We start from the raw sequence: 18,707 nt of genomic DNA on the forward strand, positions 1-18,707 counted from the left end.
GATATAACAAACCACAGTACTACAGTAAAACAGCCAGATATAACAAACCCCAGTACTACAGTAAAACAGCCAGATATAACAAACCGCAGCAGACAATAACACAATTACAATCCTAGAGACCATGTGGCTCCCTATACACAAAACGCATTGAACATTTTGGTGTTGGCGAGATAATTTCTTGCTAGAGGACAAAAAGATGACTTTGTTATAAATAGGAATTCAAAATAAACAAGTTTGTACTAAATGGCTCATTCTGCTCTCACAACATCTTTTATGGGTAAAACAATATGAAATATATCAAGGTTTGTGCTGAAATCAAGCCTAGCATAGAACATTCAAATATGATCTTCATAATATTTGATAAATTTAAGTACTGGGTAAAATTTCAGTCAAGTCTTCTTATTTGTTAAACCTTAAGTGTGAGTAATAGGTATACAGTTAGGAATTAAAGAGAGCCCACAAGGCAAAATTTCCATTAAAACAGTCTTCAGACCTGACTTTTCCTGACTGATTCCTTCAGTTTAACTTACCACAAATACATGTAAATCCATCTTGCTTTTAGAATACAGAGATGTCATACATGGCAAGAAAAATGTCCTGATATTCAAATGTTAAACCAAACTGTCAGTAATACAATGTATAGCTTTTAGTCCTAGTAATAGATAAGTTATCTGCATCACACAGTTGTCTGAGATGAGTCCTTACAATGCCTATATATAGTGTTTCTATTTCAGTATTTCATAAATATTACTCCAGAGTAAACACCTGAAACTGAAGTTCTTTCACAATGTCAATGAAATTAAGTGTCAGTTCAATGTGAAAACCAAACTGTGAACAGACAAGTTACAGTGTAAGAAACAGTGCAGACAGGGTAAGCTAACGATGACAGCCATCACCAGTGTTAACCTTACTGTAGACAAAAATCACTGATGAATGTTAGTGTTATCAGGGCTGGTACTCCTCACCACTACGTTACACAGTACTTCCTGTGTTATCGTCTCAATTAGAATTGGAGATTTTCCATACCATTCCAAAATTTCTTAGTTAAAAAATGATCATTGAATCAATTAAAAATCACTTCAAGAAATAAAATATCAATTAATCAACATCCAATATCTGCATTATATTCACACATAAAGCTGCTCACACGGTCAACAAGCCACAACACAAAAGATTCTTACACATCCCTTTACATTCCAATGGAATGAACTATCACCAGGTTTGTCCAATGAAATGGACAGTTGTCTGGGTTTAGATTAGCCCATTAGCGGAGTGAGGGTGTGATGAAGCATGGTCTTACCTGGCGCGCCGACTACGGGAGGTAGGTCTATAACTGTAGTCTGACCTAGCATAGGAGTCACTGGCCTGCCTTAGTCTAGTACAAAACAATGGAGAGATGAGGATATACACAGGTGTGTGACGATGATGATACAGGTGAGTCATGGAATGATGGTATTAACACCTATAAAACCTGTCCTATCTGACACCTTTAGATTCTGCCAACCTGACATTATTTGACAAAATATGAAATTCAACCTCACAACAGATCACCAGAAATATTGGTTTTACTGGATGTCAGAAAGGACCGGCTCCACTTGTAATGTACTGTAAACCTCTTGCTGAACTGCAGGATTGTTTTGTTTTTATAAATTTACAAATAAATATATGATGTATTACATATGTAATGATCCTTTGATTGTCGTAACAACTTTTTACTGGAATTTAAAATCTATTAAAGGTCTCACAAAATGATTTTTTATCATTTAAATTTACATTGTATACAAAATGTGTGCAATATCAAGAAACTTGAGGTGGGACAGCTGTTTATAACTGACTTTTAGAAACACTTACCATTTGTAAAAATAACTTGATTTTTCTGGCATCACCAAGTAAAAATTAACAAATGTTTGTTTCATGTCCCAAACACTTCCATACACTCAAGTTATAAAAGATAATCAAGTCAGAGTAACATTCCATATCATCCAATGACAAGAAGAGATTTACAGTGCTGATGAAGAAGATGATTGGCGGAGGTGATCAAATAAATCAACTAAGATTACTTCTAGAGCACAGTATTTTGCAGGATTATATTACATGATACTGAAAATATTGAAAAGACTGAAAAAGTATCTCAATCCATTTTAATTACTCTCAAGTTTATACAATTCTTCAAATAATTAAATCTCCCTTCATAATTACACTGTATCTTATATCATCAAATAATGTACCCCAGTTTTGCTGTGAAAGCAGGTATGACAATTGGTGATAATTGAGATTAACTTGGAAGCCTTGTGTTGGAGAGTAATTAAAACAGTATAAATCTCAATATTAATGATACCTTTAAAATAATTGTTATCTCTACAGTGAAACCTGTCTAAACCAGAAAACCACAAGAACAATTTCTCATCCTTACAGTGTGGCAAATTCGTATACCAGGTAGCCTGAAGTAACCAGTAGGACCTTGTTAAATGTCAAATGTACAGGTTTTCAACGTTCAGGCACCAGTTTCACTAAACTTAAGTTTTTCTATACACAAAAGCAATATTAGAGTTACAGAAAGATTTTAACTCATTTTCCCTAAATATTTAAACTGGACTTGCTCAGTCCATGATTTGGTAAGGTTCATTATGACTTTAGGGGTGAGTGGGTTAATGACAGAAATTGTCTATAACTCAGTAATACTGTCTTATGGAAAGTTGTCAGTTAAGGAAAGTTTGTAAAAGTTGGACCAGGTTATACAGGGGTTGGTTTAAACAGGTAACATTATAGCTATGTATGTATTTAACACAGAGCATAGAAACTTTGATTAGTCAGCTATAAATACATCAGCTAACAGTTAATTAAATATTATCTTTTATTTATATATAAGTGATATATTTTTCCAAAAACAGGATTGTCCACAGCCAAAGTTGTAATTTAGTAGCATGTGTCTATTCAGTAAAACATTCACTTAGTGAGAGTTTAGTATAACTAACAACTCATAACATGAAATCATGAACAGCTACTGACAGCAGTAAAAATGACTTTATATAGAACCTGTAATTACTGTCAGCAACACAAGAAAGATGATATTAACTGTAGTCTACAGGTGCATAAATAAATCCCATGGCTAACAGCAGGATATTTTAAGCCTGGTACGCAAAGATATATTTATGAAATATCTTGATATATATATATATTTAAGCAGGAAGATAGGAGACTGTTAATATCAAGCTTGATACACTGTTTAGATATAAATAACTTCTACATTATCCATACAAACCTGTACTACATGTATAACTGAATTACCAGACCACACCAGTGTGTTACGGTAGGTGGCCGTCCACACCGGCGTGTTACGGTAGGTGGCCGTCCACGCCGGCGTTTTACGGTAGGTGGCCGTCCACGCCGGCGTTTTACGGTAGGTGGCCGTCCACACCGACGGGTTACGGTAGGGGGCCGTCCACACCGACGTGTTACGGTAGGTGGCCGTCCACACCAGTGTGTTTCGGTAGGTGGCCGTCCACACCGGCGTTTTACGGTAGGTGCCCGTCCACGCCGGCGTGTTACGGTAGGGGGCCGTCCACACCGGCGGGTTACGGTAGGTGGCCGTCCACGCCGGTGTGTTACGGGAGGGGGCCGTCCACCACCTACCCTTACTGACTGACGACTTCTCACCTGAAGAAAGCATGATGTTCCACGCAGCACTTCCACAGGTGTTTACAGGCGAGTTTACTCATCAACTCAAATGCATAAGTATGCTCATCATTCTGAAATACAACAGGTTTATTTGTAACTCATTATAGGGGACAGGGTTCAGTCAGAACTATAGTGAGTGAGGACGAGGCAAATGCCTGTAGTGATTTCCTTCACTGACAAATTACACATTAAATTTACTGCAACAAGGACCCTTGGAATGGCTTGATTGATTAATCAACACTTAAAAACATTCTTATACTTTTCTAAACATCATGCCAAATTTGGAGTCAAATTTAAAGCTGACAGTGCAAGTTAAAAAGCTTTCAATTGAGATTAAAAAGAAAATATCTAAAAATAAATGTTTTTCTGGTTTTGAGATCTCCCATATCTCTTCCAACTATCATTTCTAGGAAGTGCCAACATTTTAGTTTGTCAATGCCTGGTAACGAGTATGGGTCTCACTGGGTATAAAAAGCGCATGATTACCTGTCAAACCAGTTATCATATTACAACTGACCGTCTTGCAATTCAATGCACCGTGCCCCCTGATTGACAACCGATATCAAAAAACTGCCAAGCAAGTTGTTACTTATGGGACATACAATGTATTAAAAATTGTGTATCCAAAATAAAAGGTATATTACTGAAAATACTTTAACAAATCCAATTTATATCATCGGTCTTTCACATGCATAGAACCACACCCACACATGAAAACTTTATTATGAACTCTTAGTCTTTGTCATATAGACGCTTTACTAGCAAAACACGTGCAAAATGTGACACTCCCATGTGTGTAGTCAACAATGTGAAATTTGATAATTGAACCGTTCTCATGGAAATGATTAGTGTTAACGTTGTTTTCACACAGGATGTTATTACTACATGAAGTTGGATATCTAAAATGTAGGCATTAGCGTTAGTCGTATGCTTGTTTCTTTCAGGGCTTGGTTTTTTCTTTTGTATTGTTTTTTGGGGGGGGGGGGGGAAGGGGTTTAAGAAATTTAATTTTGTTTTTTTTTTTTTGTTTTTGGGGGGGGGGGGGGATGGGGTTTAGATTATTTCATTTTTTTTTTTTTTTGGGGGTTTGTTTTTTTTTTTCGGGGGTTGGTTTTTTTTTTTGTTTTTTTGGGGGGGGGGGGGAATGGGCTTAAGATAATTCAATTTGTCTTATTTTACTATTATTTCCACTTTTCTTAGATAAATGATATCATTGATGTGTTCCGTTTCAATTTATTTAACTGATCTGATAATAAATTTTGGTTCAAAATCATGAAACTGTTCTATTTTTATAGTATAGTAGTGTCACCTTGCACACACACATTGAACGAATTATAACTGGTTTGACGGGTAATGTGCTTTTTATACCCAGCAAGACCCATACTCGTTACCAAACAAGTACATTATAAAATGTCAGCACTTCCCTAGATACGACAGCCAGAAGAGATTGTCACTAGGGAAGATCTCAAAACCAGATTTTTTTTTTAATCTGAAAGCTTTTGAACTTGCACTGTCGGCTTTAAAGAACACTTTGCTGCCAATGGTGTTATGTGATTGTGACATGACAATGGGGCCTCTATAAATTCTTACTGACCACTAAAGTCTTATACAGGGTCATTGTGTGACAAATATATCATGAAACAGAAAACACAGAATTATGTTCTATGGTAGACAATATCATAAAAGCTATTAAATCATTATCAGTTGATTACATGAACCCTAATCAGGGCCCCATGACCTCTGATCAGGTCTCAAAATCATGGATATACAAAAAAGTTTAAAATTTAAATGCTACTGGCAATTCCATACTTATCCTACTAAAAGCTTTTTTTATATTCGGATCAACTCACATTTTTGTCTTTGACTTTGATGATGAATATTTTTCCTTTGAAGGTGACCTTGTTGATTCTCGGCCTGAAAAACACATTTATACACAACGCTATCACTGAGGATTGTCTATCTCTCTATCACAGTTATATAAACATTATACACAACAGTCACTTAGTGAGAAACCTCTTTGTAATGAAGACCATTCACCTGATATTTTTCTGTATTGAAGACTTTTCATGTGTAATAAGATCTGTGTAATGGACACCATTTCTGTTCCTTTAAAACCTTTAGACTGTTTAACATGAAGAGGATCAAATATGTTTCAGATTACTGTAACAGATCTGTCTTCAGACTTCAAAATGCTTTTTAAACATCTCTTCAAAGTATGAAGAAAACTCAAAGTTTCTTTTTTAGATCTAAACATAACAGAAGCCAATCAATGATCCAGATCTAACGTCTGACAGTCACCAATCCTGTAGGCCACTATCATTAACATTTATCAGGGATTTTTGAGTGAGAATTACAACTTTTTAAAAAAATTAAATAACTTCAAAAGTTAAAAGTTTATTTAGTCCAAATTGGCAGGCAAGGGACATTTCCATTAAATTCAATTAACATTCTGGTATTTAAATGGGAGTTAAGTAAAATCACAGCAGTAAGTAGATGGCTAGATGTTCAATAGCATATTTATTGTAATAAAGAAATAGAGATCAGGTCATACCGAAAGCAGTATCAATACTCATAGTAAATGCTAAATCATGATTGTTTTACTGAGGAAGAATGATTGTCATGCAAAGCAAACAAATCTGTGAAGTGATACTGAAATCTGGTACAAGTCAAGGAAAATAGATTTTTTAAATCCCTACAAAAATCTTGAGCACAATTGTCAGTGTGTATAGTTACCAGAAGTAGTTGCCCACTTTCGTCTTGTTCTTGTAAACCACGATACCCATCGGCGTAAGTCCCAGGAAGTACTCCGTGTTGCTCTCGCCCTGAATAAAGGTTTTGGTGTATCAAGTAATTAGGAAAAAGCTCCTGGAAGTCTGGGTATACATAGCGAGAGTACTATACTCATCATGGTACACAATTTGAGTACAACATTGATACAAAGACAGATATAAATAGATTACTGATATCTTACCATTACGGGGTGAAGGTCGACACCGTACATATCCAGCCATTTCACCTTGTCAAGGAACTTGGCTTCTGCTTGGTAAGGCCGAAGGCCGCTGTAAACATACAATAAAGTAACCACATAATCTAAACTCCTTTAATCTCCAAAGTGAACATTAACTTCTTGATAAAAGTGTACTACTTCTCGAACTTGTAAATTTATCACCAAAATGTTCACACAACACAACACGAAATACAACACAATACACAACAGTAATACTCAAAGTACACTACAAAACACAATGTCCTTTATAACATTACACACTGTAAGTCTACACAATACACATTGAACACACACAAACACAATGTCCTTTATAACATTACACACTGTAAGTCTACACAATACACATTGAACACACACAAACACAATGTCCTTTATAACATTACACACTGTAAGTCTACACAATACACATTGAACACACACAGACACAATGTCCTTTATAACATTACACACTGTAAGTCTACACAATACACATTGAACACACACAAACATAATGTCCTTTACAACATTACACACTGTAAGTCTACACAATACACATTGAACATTGAAAAAAAAAAAAAAAAATTACAATGAACAATACAAGCCACAAAGGAACACTATACTATGCAATGCATTTTTTGTACATTACACAAACACAGACAACAAACAACATAAGGCACACTAATTCACAACACAATACACTTCACAATAAGCTATACAACTCAAACACATTTAACTATTCCATAAACATTTAAAACACACTGCACATGTATATATATATAAGCACTGCATTTACCAATGCAACACACTACACACAAAACAAAGTACTGTAGTACAGTATAAAACCCAACTTTCAACCTTGAAACGCAGTCATTTATTGTCATAACCTTGAATAAACTAAATACTATATACCTAGGCCTGTAATAAGTGACCTCCTCCAAACAAGTCGTAATTATTTATGTGAAAATATTTTAAGACCTCTGTAAGTTATTTGATTCTATACTCAATCATCTGTCCCTACCAGGTAATTTCTATCAGAAATGAGAACCCATATCAGAGAAAATCAACAAGATAAAATGGTTTTTCTGAGTATAGGATAGTCCTTCAACAGTCTGAAGGTCCATAACCATTCTGGCCCAGAAAAATTCCACCATTCTCCGATATATATATAGACACACTGGCCGTTAAAGCATAATGAAAAGTAATACATTTATATCAACACTTCAACCTTAACTATATTTTTGAGAGATCCTTTGAGATATGTTTTATAAATCATGCAGGTGGTTACTTTATGATTATGCCAGAGAGGGAAGAATCAGGCTTATTTCACCAACACCAGCTGACTTTGAAAGAATTGGGGTAGACTGGCACTTGGGTCACAGAGCATAAGGTCATGTCAGGTACAGTGGGAGACAGGGGGTAGGGTTCCAGGAGAGCATGGGAGGAGTATGGTAGTGACATGGTGGGGGAAGGGTATACATGGAGGTGAGAGGTGGAAAAAAGGACAGTGGGTTTGGTGGAGACAGTGAGGTGAGGTGAGAGGGGTTGTCATGGAGGGGGCGGGATGTGAAGTGTGTGTTTGAGACTATTGAAGTGATAAGGGTGTGGTGGTGGATATATGTAGTATGGATGGAGACAGTGAGGGGAGAGGGGTTGTGATGGAGGGGGCGGGATGTGAAGGGTGTGTTTTAGACTAGTGAAGTGTAAGGGTGTGGTGGTGGATATAGGTAGTATGGATGGAGACAGTGAGGTGAGAGGGGTTGTGATGGAGGGGGCGGGATGTGAAGGGTGTGTTTGAGACTAGTGAAGTGTAAGGGTGTGGTGGTGGATATATGCAGTATGGATGGAGACAGTGAGGTGAGAGGGGTTGTGGTGGAGGGGGCGGGATGTGAAGGGTGTGTTTTAGACTAGTGAAGTGTAAGGGTGTGGTGGTGGTTATATGTAGTATGGATGGAGACAGTGTATACAGGAAGGGGTGGGCAGCAGGGAAGAATTTGAAGGGTGTGTTTGAGACTAGTGAAGTGATAAGGGGGGGGGGGGGGATATATGTAGTATGGATGGAGACAGTGAGGTGAGATGGGTTGTGATGGAGGGACGGGGTGGGAAGTGTGTGTTTGAGACTAGTGAAGTATAAGGGTGTGGTGGTGGTTATATGTAGTATGAATGGATACAGTGAGGTGAGATGGGTTGTGATGGAGGGAAGTGTGTGTTTGAGACTAGTGAAGTGATAAGGGTGTGGTGGTGGATATATGTAGGATGGATGGAGACAGTGAGGTGAGATGGGTTGTGATGGAGGGGCGGGGTGCGAAGTGTGTGTTTGAGACTAGTGAAGTGTAAGGGTGTGGAGGTGGATATATGTAGTATGGATGGAGACAGTGAGGTGAGATGGGTTGTGATGGAGGGGCAGGATGTGAAGTGTGTGTTTGAGACTATTGAAGTGATAAGGGTGTGGTGGTGGATATATGTAGCATGGATGGAGACAGTGAGGTGAGATGGGTTGTGTTCGAGGGGCGGGGTGGGAAGTGTGTGTTTGAGACTAGTGAAGTATAAGGGTGTGGTGGTGGTTATATGTAGTATGAATGGATACAGTGAGGTGAGATGGGTTGTGATGGAGGGGCGGGGTGCGAAGTGTGTGTTTGAGACTAGTGAAGTGTAAGGGTGTGGAGGTGGATATATGTAGTATGGATGGAGACAGTGAGGTGAGATGGGTTGTGATGGAGGGGCGGGGTGCGAAGTGTGTGTTTGAGACTAGTGAAGTGTAAGGGTGTGGTGGTGGATATATGTAGTATGGATGGAGACAGTGTATACAGGAAGGGGTGGGCAGCAGGGAAGAATTACCTACCTCAGTCGTTTGTGTAAGGCTGAGAGTTTGGGAGCAGGGACGAATTACCTACCTCAGTCGTTTGTGCAAGGCTGAGAGTTTGGGAGCAGGGACGAATTACCTACCTCAGTTGTTTGTGCAAGGCTGAGAGTTTGGGAGCAGGGACGAATTACCTACCTCAGTCGTTTGTGTAAGGCTGAGAGTTTGGGAGCAGGGAAGAATTTCCTACCTCAGTCGTTTGTGTAAGGCTTAGAGTTTGGGAGCAGGGACGAATTACCTACCTCAGTCGTTTGTGTAAGGCTGAAGGGATTGGGAGCAGGGAAGAATTACCTCCCTCAGTCGTTTGTGTAAGGCTGAGAGTTTGGGAGCAGGGGCGAATTACCTACCTCAGTTGTTTGTGCAAGGCTGAGAGGTTGGGAGCAGGGAAGAATTACCTACCTCAGTCGTTTGTGTAAGGCTGATATAGTGTCCTCTAATTCCTCCGTCTGGTTTGGCACAAATCGAAACTCTGACACATAACCTGGTACCAGTCGCTGACCATAGTCTCCTAGCTCAGCTAGAAAGGCATATGAATCAATATCTTACAAGCATATTTGATAGAATAAGTACAAAATACATATAACTTTAATAAATCTTTTTTTTTCTATTAAGCTTATTAATCTACATGGCATATCAGGTAATAATTAAGAATGTACATTGAATGTTCATGGTATAGCGTGACCATGCAGTATAGGTGAAATTATAGTTAAAATGTCTCTGTAAACTACAGCAAGGTCAGTTAACACTAAAGCAGTGATACTAGATCTACAAAGCAGTTCATGTGGTGTTCATGTATCGCCTTCCTTATTGAGCCTCCCTGTCAATTAGTGATGTTCAAACTCATCATTTTAGTCAATGTCTTGTCATTTGTGTTGGAAATTCAACAACTTGATTACAATTTATCATGATTTATCACCAGTGTGTGTATTCACTCACATTGTACGGCATAAGCGAAGAGTTCAGCAGCTTCTTCAAAGGTCACCGGGAGGCGACCTTGAACAATGTCACGTTTCACCTGCAGGTAAAACTGGTACCTGTCCAAACAGTAACAAGTCTTACCTGAGTATCAGATAGGCTGACCGTGTTTGTAAATCAATCTAACATGCATACACACTATCAGTAACAGCTGTTAATAGGATATTGGTGGAAATGTATATATATAATCTCTGCCCTTATTCATCATAGGATTCTGTGCCTTCTCCTGAAACAGGGTTTTCTCTAATTATTTCAAAAACATTAAACCAAAACTTGGTTATAAACAGTTATCATGAGAATTTACTTGTTTCAGGAAAAGTTTTTAAAAGGTCAAATGCTCCAGATTTGGCTTTTGTATGAAATGCTGTGGAGATCACAGAAAAGCAATTAAATTGATATTGTGATTCATGCATAGTGCGTGCATTAGCATTGTGGCTTTTTTTCATTCAAATGTCTTCACCAATGTATTCAATTATGAAACCTCTTATCAAGTTTGATTAAATGCACATATTTCTATTCCTGAAATTCTGATATATGTCACCTTGCAGTAACGATATTATACTATGATATCGTGACTAGTTTTACAAGCCACTGTAAGGCAGTAATTAAACCTAATGAAGTAAGTTGGTATTTGTTATCTCCCTTTCGTTTTTCAAAATCCAAATATTTTAAAATTTCATAGTGTATTTCCGGTAAATGTAGTCTTGTTTATCCTGCGTTAATTCACTTGTTTATTTTCTGATAATTGACAAAGTCCAAATAACCATTTAAAACACATCTTTTTCAGCTTTCATAGTGAGGTATTCCATTGGAAAGGATACAGATGTCTAAATTCAATAAGATTGCATACATCCTTAACTTATCATGGAAAGACATCAACATATAAGTACCAAGCATACGTAATACACATGTATGTATAACTCAAATTTTGTATATTTGCTATATATATTTGCTATACCGTCTCTAGGGTGATAACTAACCTTGTAATTTCCTCTTTGAGTTTGCAGGGATCCACCGGGTAGAACTTCACACCAAAGTACAACAGGTATGGTATGGAACATCCTGTAAATTAAAGTTACACATGTACGGTATGGAACATCCTGTAAATTTAAGTTACACATGTACGGAATGGAACATCCTGTTAATTAAGTTATACATGTACAGCATGGAACATCCTGTAAATTTAAGTTACACATGTACAGAATGGAACATCCTGTAAATTAAAGTTATGCATGTACGGAATGGAACGTCCTGTAAATTTAAGTTTCACATGTACAGAATGGAACATCCTGTAAATTAAAGTTATGCATGTACGGAATGGAACGTCCTGTAAATTTAAGTTTCACATGTACAGAATGGAACATCCTGTAAATTAAAGTTACGCATTTACGGAATGGAACGTCCTGTAAATTAAAGTTACACATGTACGGAATGGAACGTCCTGTAAATTTAAGTTACACATATACAGAATGGAACATCCTGTAAATTAAAGTTACGCATTTACGGAATGGAACGTCCTGTAAATTAAAGTTACACATGTACAGAATGGAAACCTTGTCAATTTAATTATAACATTACATGTACCATAATTAAGATGGTCTTGTAAAACATTTTTTGCAGAAAAATAATTCCTCCAAATTTCTTGTTTTCCTATGACCTAATTAGCTGTGGCGAGGACGTTAAACACCAAACAGAGGCCTTCATATTTATAGATAATGGACATCGTTTGTATGATTTCTAATTTGTTTACAAATTATTTTTTACATACATGTTACTAGGAGATTCACAAAAATTAAATGACTAGACATGTGAAAAACATGTTGTTTAGTGAACATCTAATTACACTAGAAATGACTGCTCCATACCCTGATAGATATCACCATGTCAATTAAACAACAATAAATATCACAGACACACGAGGATCCCATGTTACAGAGATAAATTATCACTTCACCAAGCACTGCTGCATGATATCAGCAAACTATTGCACATATATGTCACTTTTATCTTTGTGAAGATTTTTATCGCATATTTATTGCTTTCAAAAATGTTCCCATCGTTTTCACTATCAATACATGTTATGTGTCATTTTCATTCTACTTTTCTTCATGATTTATGTCTGTGAAAGTTAGAAAATGTCAGCAAGTTCACAATACTCCTGCCCTTTTCTTAACATCAACTGACATCACCTGATGAAAATAAACAATTTGACAAACTTAATGCAAAGCTTTTTGCATATTGCTTCAATTTACTGAACTTTCCAAATATGTTTTTGGATAATTTATTATCTAGAAAATTTAATATAATTATTGCTGCATTCACGATGTCTGTGTTGATTTTTACCAAAATCCTAAAGATAGGACAAAAAGTGTAAATCATTATGTAAATAGGAAACTCAACGAGGGATGTAGACATCAGGGTAAGAACCTTGGCAAGTAAACACCCTGGAGTTGAATTTCTTTGTACTAAATACATTATCTAAACTTAGTCTTAAAACTTCTATGGGATTAACAGATTCCAAAAATAGTAAACATAAGTATTAATTTTTTTCAATTGGCATTCATAGGCAATATGAATGCCAAATGAAAGCAGTTAAATGCTTAAATATACATTTATAGTAACTCAAATGGGAAACTGAAATTACTGATGAAGGTTTAGCCTATACATCATAATGAATAGACAAAGAAAATGAAGAACTACGTTTGGGGAATGAAAATATAATCAGTTGTATCACTGACATCGCTATAGAAATATGTCAATGTTTCTGGTGCTGGAGATTTGTATACTCTACACTTTATGTAATAAAAGTAGAAAGAAGTTTACAAAATATAATATATTCATAAGACTTACCTTTAAGCTGTGATGACAGGCTTTTCTGGTTATCTAGCCAATGCTGGAACAGAAAAACTCAAAGTATAAATGTCTTGAATATAATCATAATGACACATTAAATGAATTTTGAAGGTCAACATAACCTTGATGTAAGTTTACTGGCGCACTTGAAGTGTGAAGCTGAAGTTTCCAAAGTGAACTGTGGGGTATATAGACAAGTCTATTTTGGTCTCTACATTCAGATATATATGTTCAGTATACATTGATCATGACTAGGCTAAGTATGTTAAATCTTGTTGAACTTTAACTTTCGATAAGATCGTTTTAAGTGAGTACATATTTATGAGTTTATATACAAATGTAGGAGAATTCCATTCTCTGTGTGAACACTATATCCAGCGATGTTTTACCCTGTACTGAGTACACCTAAAGCTATCCAGGGACACAGATTTGTATTTCAGTGTGTCTACCCAGGTACACAGTAGGTACCACCGTATTTACCTGTTCAGGTATATACATAGGCTTAGCTTTTCTCTGATTTATATGATGCTGTGGTGATTACAGATTCACTGGTATAGTCATCTATACACAATAAGCATGTATTTTACATTTAACTCAATCTAATTCACACACAATCTACGCATCGTTTTTTAATATAATTACAAGTACCCTTAAATTGTTTGAAAATATATGCCAAATGCTGTATTTCAATTTATATTTCAATCATAGATAATGTTTTCTTTTTAAGGGATGTCTATAGTATTCTATAAATCAAAACTAATCATGGTTATGACCGACGCTAGGACTAGGAAGTGTCATAGAATTCTTGCACCTCTTAAAATTTTCCCATTTCAGTCATCTGCTTGATTTATGAGTTACTATCATTTTTTTTTTAATTCACATGCCAGTTATTACAGGGTAAGTTTACATGTAATAGGTAACTGATTTAATTACACCTGTCTATGCTGAATGGCTGATTCGAAGATCTCAGCGATCTCAGCACCTCCGACACAAATGTGTGCGTGTCTTTTCTCTACCTGTCTTGTCCGCGAGTTAAATGCATACTAAAGTGTACAGGAATTTGTGATTAAGTGAAATAGGTATATCCTGTTGCTCTTCTCGAATCAATAAACCTACATTGTGTGCAAACACTTAGCCGTGTATAAAGGCCTGTGGTTGGTCCTACAAAGTCAACACTTGATAACTTCCAATTTGATCTTGTCTGGAATTGTGCGATTATTTTGGAGCCATCACAAAATCTCCATAAAACGTGTAATAGTTCTTTTACCCAGATATGATTACTTCCACACTCGAAGCATGAATTACCATTTTAATCAAATTCCTTAACCCAGTAAAGCTTCATTTGAGTCCTACCACTACAGATCATGAGATATCAGGTATACATGCTACACATTATATAATATGTATCATGCAATGACTGATTCTAAATTCTTGAAACAAAAGTTATATAAATTCCTAAAAAGTGTCCTTGACATTTGTATTCTTCATGTATGTAGAGTGAGGGATTTTGCTCGTTTCTGGGGATATATCATACACAGGTTTTGAACCAATTTGATATTTCCCTTCTTATCATACTTTTAATATCACATAATTATACCAAAGTCTGTATCTAATGAGGCTGACATTATATATATACCAATATACGGAACTATAGAAATGTATCTTGTCTGTTACACTGCATATGAGGTGTTACCATTTCACCACTGTAGATCATAATAGACTCACCCCAATCAATGCAAGGAAAAGTTTACTAAAGTTACATAGGGGTGAAAGGGTTAAACTGTTTTATTTTGTTCTATATTGGAAAAAAAATGTAATGCTTTTTATTTCAAATAATGAAACATTGCCAAAAATCAGAGTGAACTTATCCCAATCAGGTGAAAAAAGCAATGCTTTAAACCCCACATCTACATGTACAACTGTTCATGGAAAGGAAAGACTTCAAAACTCTGTAGTTAGCTTGTATTCATAATATAAATCAATTATAAATCGGTGTAGCATAGAACCCAATGTGGGTTTGACCGTACCTATATATACCTCAAAGCCATGTACATTGTACCCTCCTATGACTCTTACACCAGATACTATAGGTCACGGGGATTTTGTTATCTAGATGTTTAAGCTTAGGGAAGAATACCTGGTGATTGATAGCATTTTAAATCTTTTTCTATAATACCTGAAATACTAGCTATCTTAAGCTTGCATCTCATTAGAATTTAAACATGTTCCCGAGTCGTGTGACACTGTACGAACATGTAGCTATATAACACAGCCGAGGACGTGCCTGTTCCAATAACAGTACTTTACAGTTTTCTTTGTTAACTCCTCACAGTGTCACCTTTTTCAGGCTGATGTTTTGCATTCAATATATATAATATGTAATTTGTTTTTTAAAAAAGGATGTTTTTTGTTATGCAGCGCTTGGAGGGCATTACAATCTTAAATCCAATCTATTATTTTGTGTCCATAGATCTTAGACTCAACAAGCATAGACTGAAAACATCTCAAATATTTGGATCATTTAATATTGTTCTATTTCCATTTCTTTTACTGAAAATTTCATTAAAAAAAATGAACGATTACAGGTAATTGATGTTTAATCAGTGAAACATACAGCTGTTGTATACATAATAGAAGTACTATGCTGATCATTCGCCAGATGTGCTCTAGCAGTGTTACCTTAAACGTCAGCTATCAATTTCAAATAATAACATTCTCTGCGCTGATTTAAAAGGCGGACAGGTGACCTGGCAGGATGAGGTCAGACTATCTTACCCGCTCACTTTGTCACTTAAGCATTGTACCCCGTGGCACCTTTATCCTATATATAAGGGGTATGGCTTTCAACAATGAGACAGCAATGGGTTTACGGTAATACCTGGTCTCCTCCGAGTTTACCTTACTTAGTACAACTACACAGAGTATCAAAGAGTACGGACTGTTTACCGACGGTATTTGTACAACAGGTGCTCTTATGCCTTAAGTGTATAGAAAACCTTGGAATCATTTCAATTAGGCATTCTCTACTTGTGATTCTGAATGTCCTCCTGATAAATGAAATGCTTACAAACACTAGATCTGTAGCCTTATAACCTCCCTCCTCCCTCTCCCCACTTACATGTATGTATAAACACCATACAGTTTACCCTTACGATATAAACACCATACAGTTTACCCTTACGATATAAACACCATACAGTTTACCCTTACGATATAAACACCATACAGTTTACCCTTACGATATAAACACCATACAGTTTACCCTTACGATATAAACACCATACAGTTTACCCTTACGATATAAACACCATACAGTTTACCCTTACGATATAAACACCATACAGTTTACCCTTACGATATAAACACCATACAGTTTACCCTTAGGAGGACAATACGGACAATGATACTTAAATCAGGCATTGAGGTATTTTCAATATTTGGAAAGACTATAAAAACAAAACAGTGCGAGATGTATACCAGGCTGAACTTGTTGTAATTTTCAAAGTATTTCCACCATAGGTATTAATTGGTTTTATTGTGAAAGACAGTAATAGATATTACACAATTCCAGTTGACTCCTGCAGGCTAATCCCTTTTCACTGAACAGTAACAATGCATCATATATATATATATGTTATCAAAGCAATTCCTTTACCACACCAAACCAAAAGGTGTGTAGAAATGACTAAGTATTTCATGCCTGTAGACAAAGCTACATATACTGTACAACTGCTCAACATTATACATCACCCGTGTACCTGGCTCTATAGGAAATAGATTATACCCTTAATTAATGTACAAACTGTATAAATACATTGTAAATATATAATGGCTGTGAACATAATCTGTCAGCAATTTCACATCTGAGTGATTATATTATGTAGATATATGTAAATTATTTTCTATGCTTTTCCTACTCTTTCGTTATCAATGTCCTTTAGCTAAATGCAATATGTAAGTGGGTCAGCAAAACTCAAACAACTCGACATATTGATTCACTTTGGTCCATAGGTACTCTAAATTTAATTAACTTTAACAAGATAACAAGTTCTTCCACAATTAACAGGTGTCTTCATTTGGCTATGGAAAAGATCAATGTACCTTGAACTACCCTGATAAAGACAGCTAACACATGCCTTTATTCTGTGAACATCCTTACTTTATGCAGCATAACTATATCACAATAGGGATGTGTCACACATTTCAGGCGACATTGATGATGGCAGAGAGCATTGGGTCCACCTTAGGACTTGAAACATTTTGAACAAAAGGAAAATGTGGTAGAAACAAAATCAATCATTCCTGTGTGATGAATGCATATATGCACAGGCCTGAAAATATCAACCCAATGGTAATATCTTTATCAACTCAAGGGTAATATCTTTATCAACCCAAGGGTAATATCTTTATCAACCCAAGGGTAATATCTATATCAACCCAAGGGTAATATCTTTATCAACCCAAGGGTAATATCATTATCAACCCAAGGTAATATCTTTATCAACCCAAGTGTAATATCTTTATCAACCCAAGGGTAATATCTTTATCAACCCAAGGGTAATATCTATATCAACCCAAGGGTTATATCTTTATCAACCCAAGGGTAATATCATTATCAACCCAAGGGTAATATCTTTATCAACCCAAGTGTAATATCTTTATCAACCCAAGGGTAATATCTTTATCAACCCAAGGGTAATATCTTTAAAGTATAGCATGAAGACCTGTGGGAAAATATCTAAAACATAGCTAAATTACTTGATATTAAATACATGAAGTCTGATTTTGGTATTGTTACTTTCTTTTTTAATTTTCTGATAAAATATCAGATACTGCACCTTGGCATAATTGTACCCTCATGATCACTTGCACTTGGACTTTTGGCTGAGCTAACCATCAAAAAAGAAAAAGCTTGATATGATTTATTAATGAGGCTAATATTTTCCTGTTAAAGAACTTACAGTTTGATCAGAAGTGTCGAGGTATCTCAAGCCGAAGTAGTCCTTCTCCACCAGGTTCAGGTGACCGTACACTTCGTCCAGCAGTACCGATCCCTTGGAACTTCCCTGCATTAAATATAAATGTAAGAATAGCAGCATGTAGCAATAGTGATTGATTCATCTCATAGCTTTAATATATAGATCTGTATACCACACTGCTTTAAAGACAACCCGTCTACTACAACCATCTAAGACAATCCCAAAGAATAGCGACTCATGATCAGCCTGTGTATAAAGACCATGTATATGGCTATACAATGTAGCTATCAGGACTGTATTTTCTCATCACTTCTCATTTTTTGTATTGAGTGTTTTTTACAAGAAAATTTCACTGTAAATTTATTGTACAATACATAAA

General features: G+C 36.1%; 1 protein-coding gene across 6 annotated transcripts in view; it reads right to left on the reverse strand.

The window, feature by feature from the left end:
* Positions 1–18,707, reverse strand: part of LOC110449278 (protein 4.1 homolog) — a 52,851-nt gene that overhangs the window by 28,041 nt on the left and 6,103 nt on the right. For 4 of the 6 annotated variants that reach the window (XM_021496038.1, XM_021496040.1, XM_021496041.1 and 1 more), the window contains exons 2-11: positions 18,311–18,415; positions 13,347–13,389; positions 11,477–11,558; positions 10,458–10,555; positions 9,921–10,038; positions 6,650–6,737; positions 6,412–6,500; positions 5,529–5,592; positions 3,658–3,749; positions 1,301–1,375 (exon numbers count right to left, since the gene is read on the reverse strand). In XM_021496038.1, the coding sequence (XP_021351713.1) occupies positions 1,301–1,375; positions 3,658–3,749; positions 5,529–5,592; positions 6,412–6,500; positions 6,650–6,737; positions 9,921–10,038; positions 10,458–10,555; positions 11,477–11,558; positions 13,347–13,389; positions 18,311–18,415 (854 nt within the window). Of the gene's footprint in view, positions 1–1,300; positions 1,376–3,657; positions 3,750–5,528; positions 5,593–6,411; positions 6,501–6,649; positions 6,738–9,503; positions 9,864–9,920; positions 10,039–10,457; positions 10,556–11,476; positions 11,559–13,346; positions 13,390–18,310; positions 18,416–18,707 lie in introns of those variants that run through there. The other 2 variants (XM_021496039.1, XM_021496042.1) reach the window with 2 other exon arrangements.

This window comes from Mizuhopecten yessoensis, unplaced genomic scaffold (assembly GCF_002113885.1).
Source record: "Mizuhopecten yessoensis strain PY_sf001 unplaced genomic scaffold, ASM211388v2 scaffold4541, whole genome shotgun sequence".
Taxonomy (NCBI): Eukaryota; Metazoa; Mollusca; class Bivalvia; order Pectinida; family Pectinidae; genus Mizuhopecten; species Mizuhopecten yessoensis.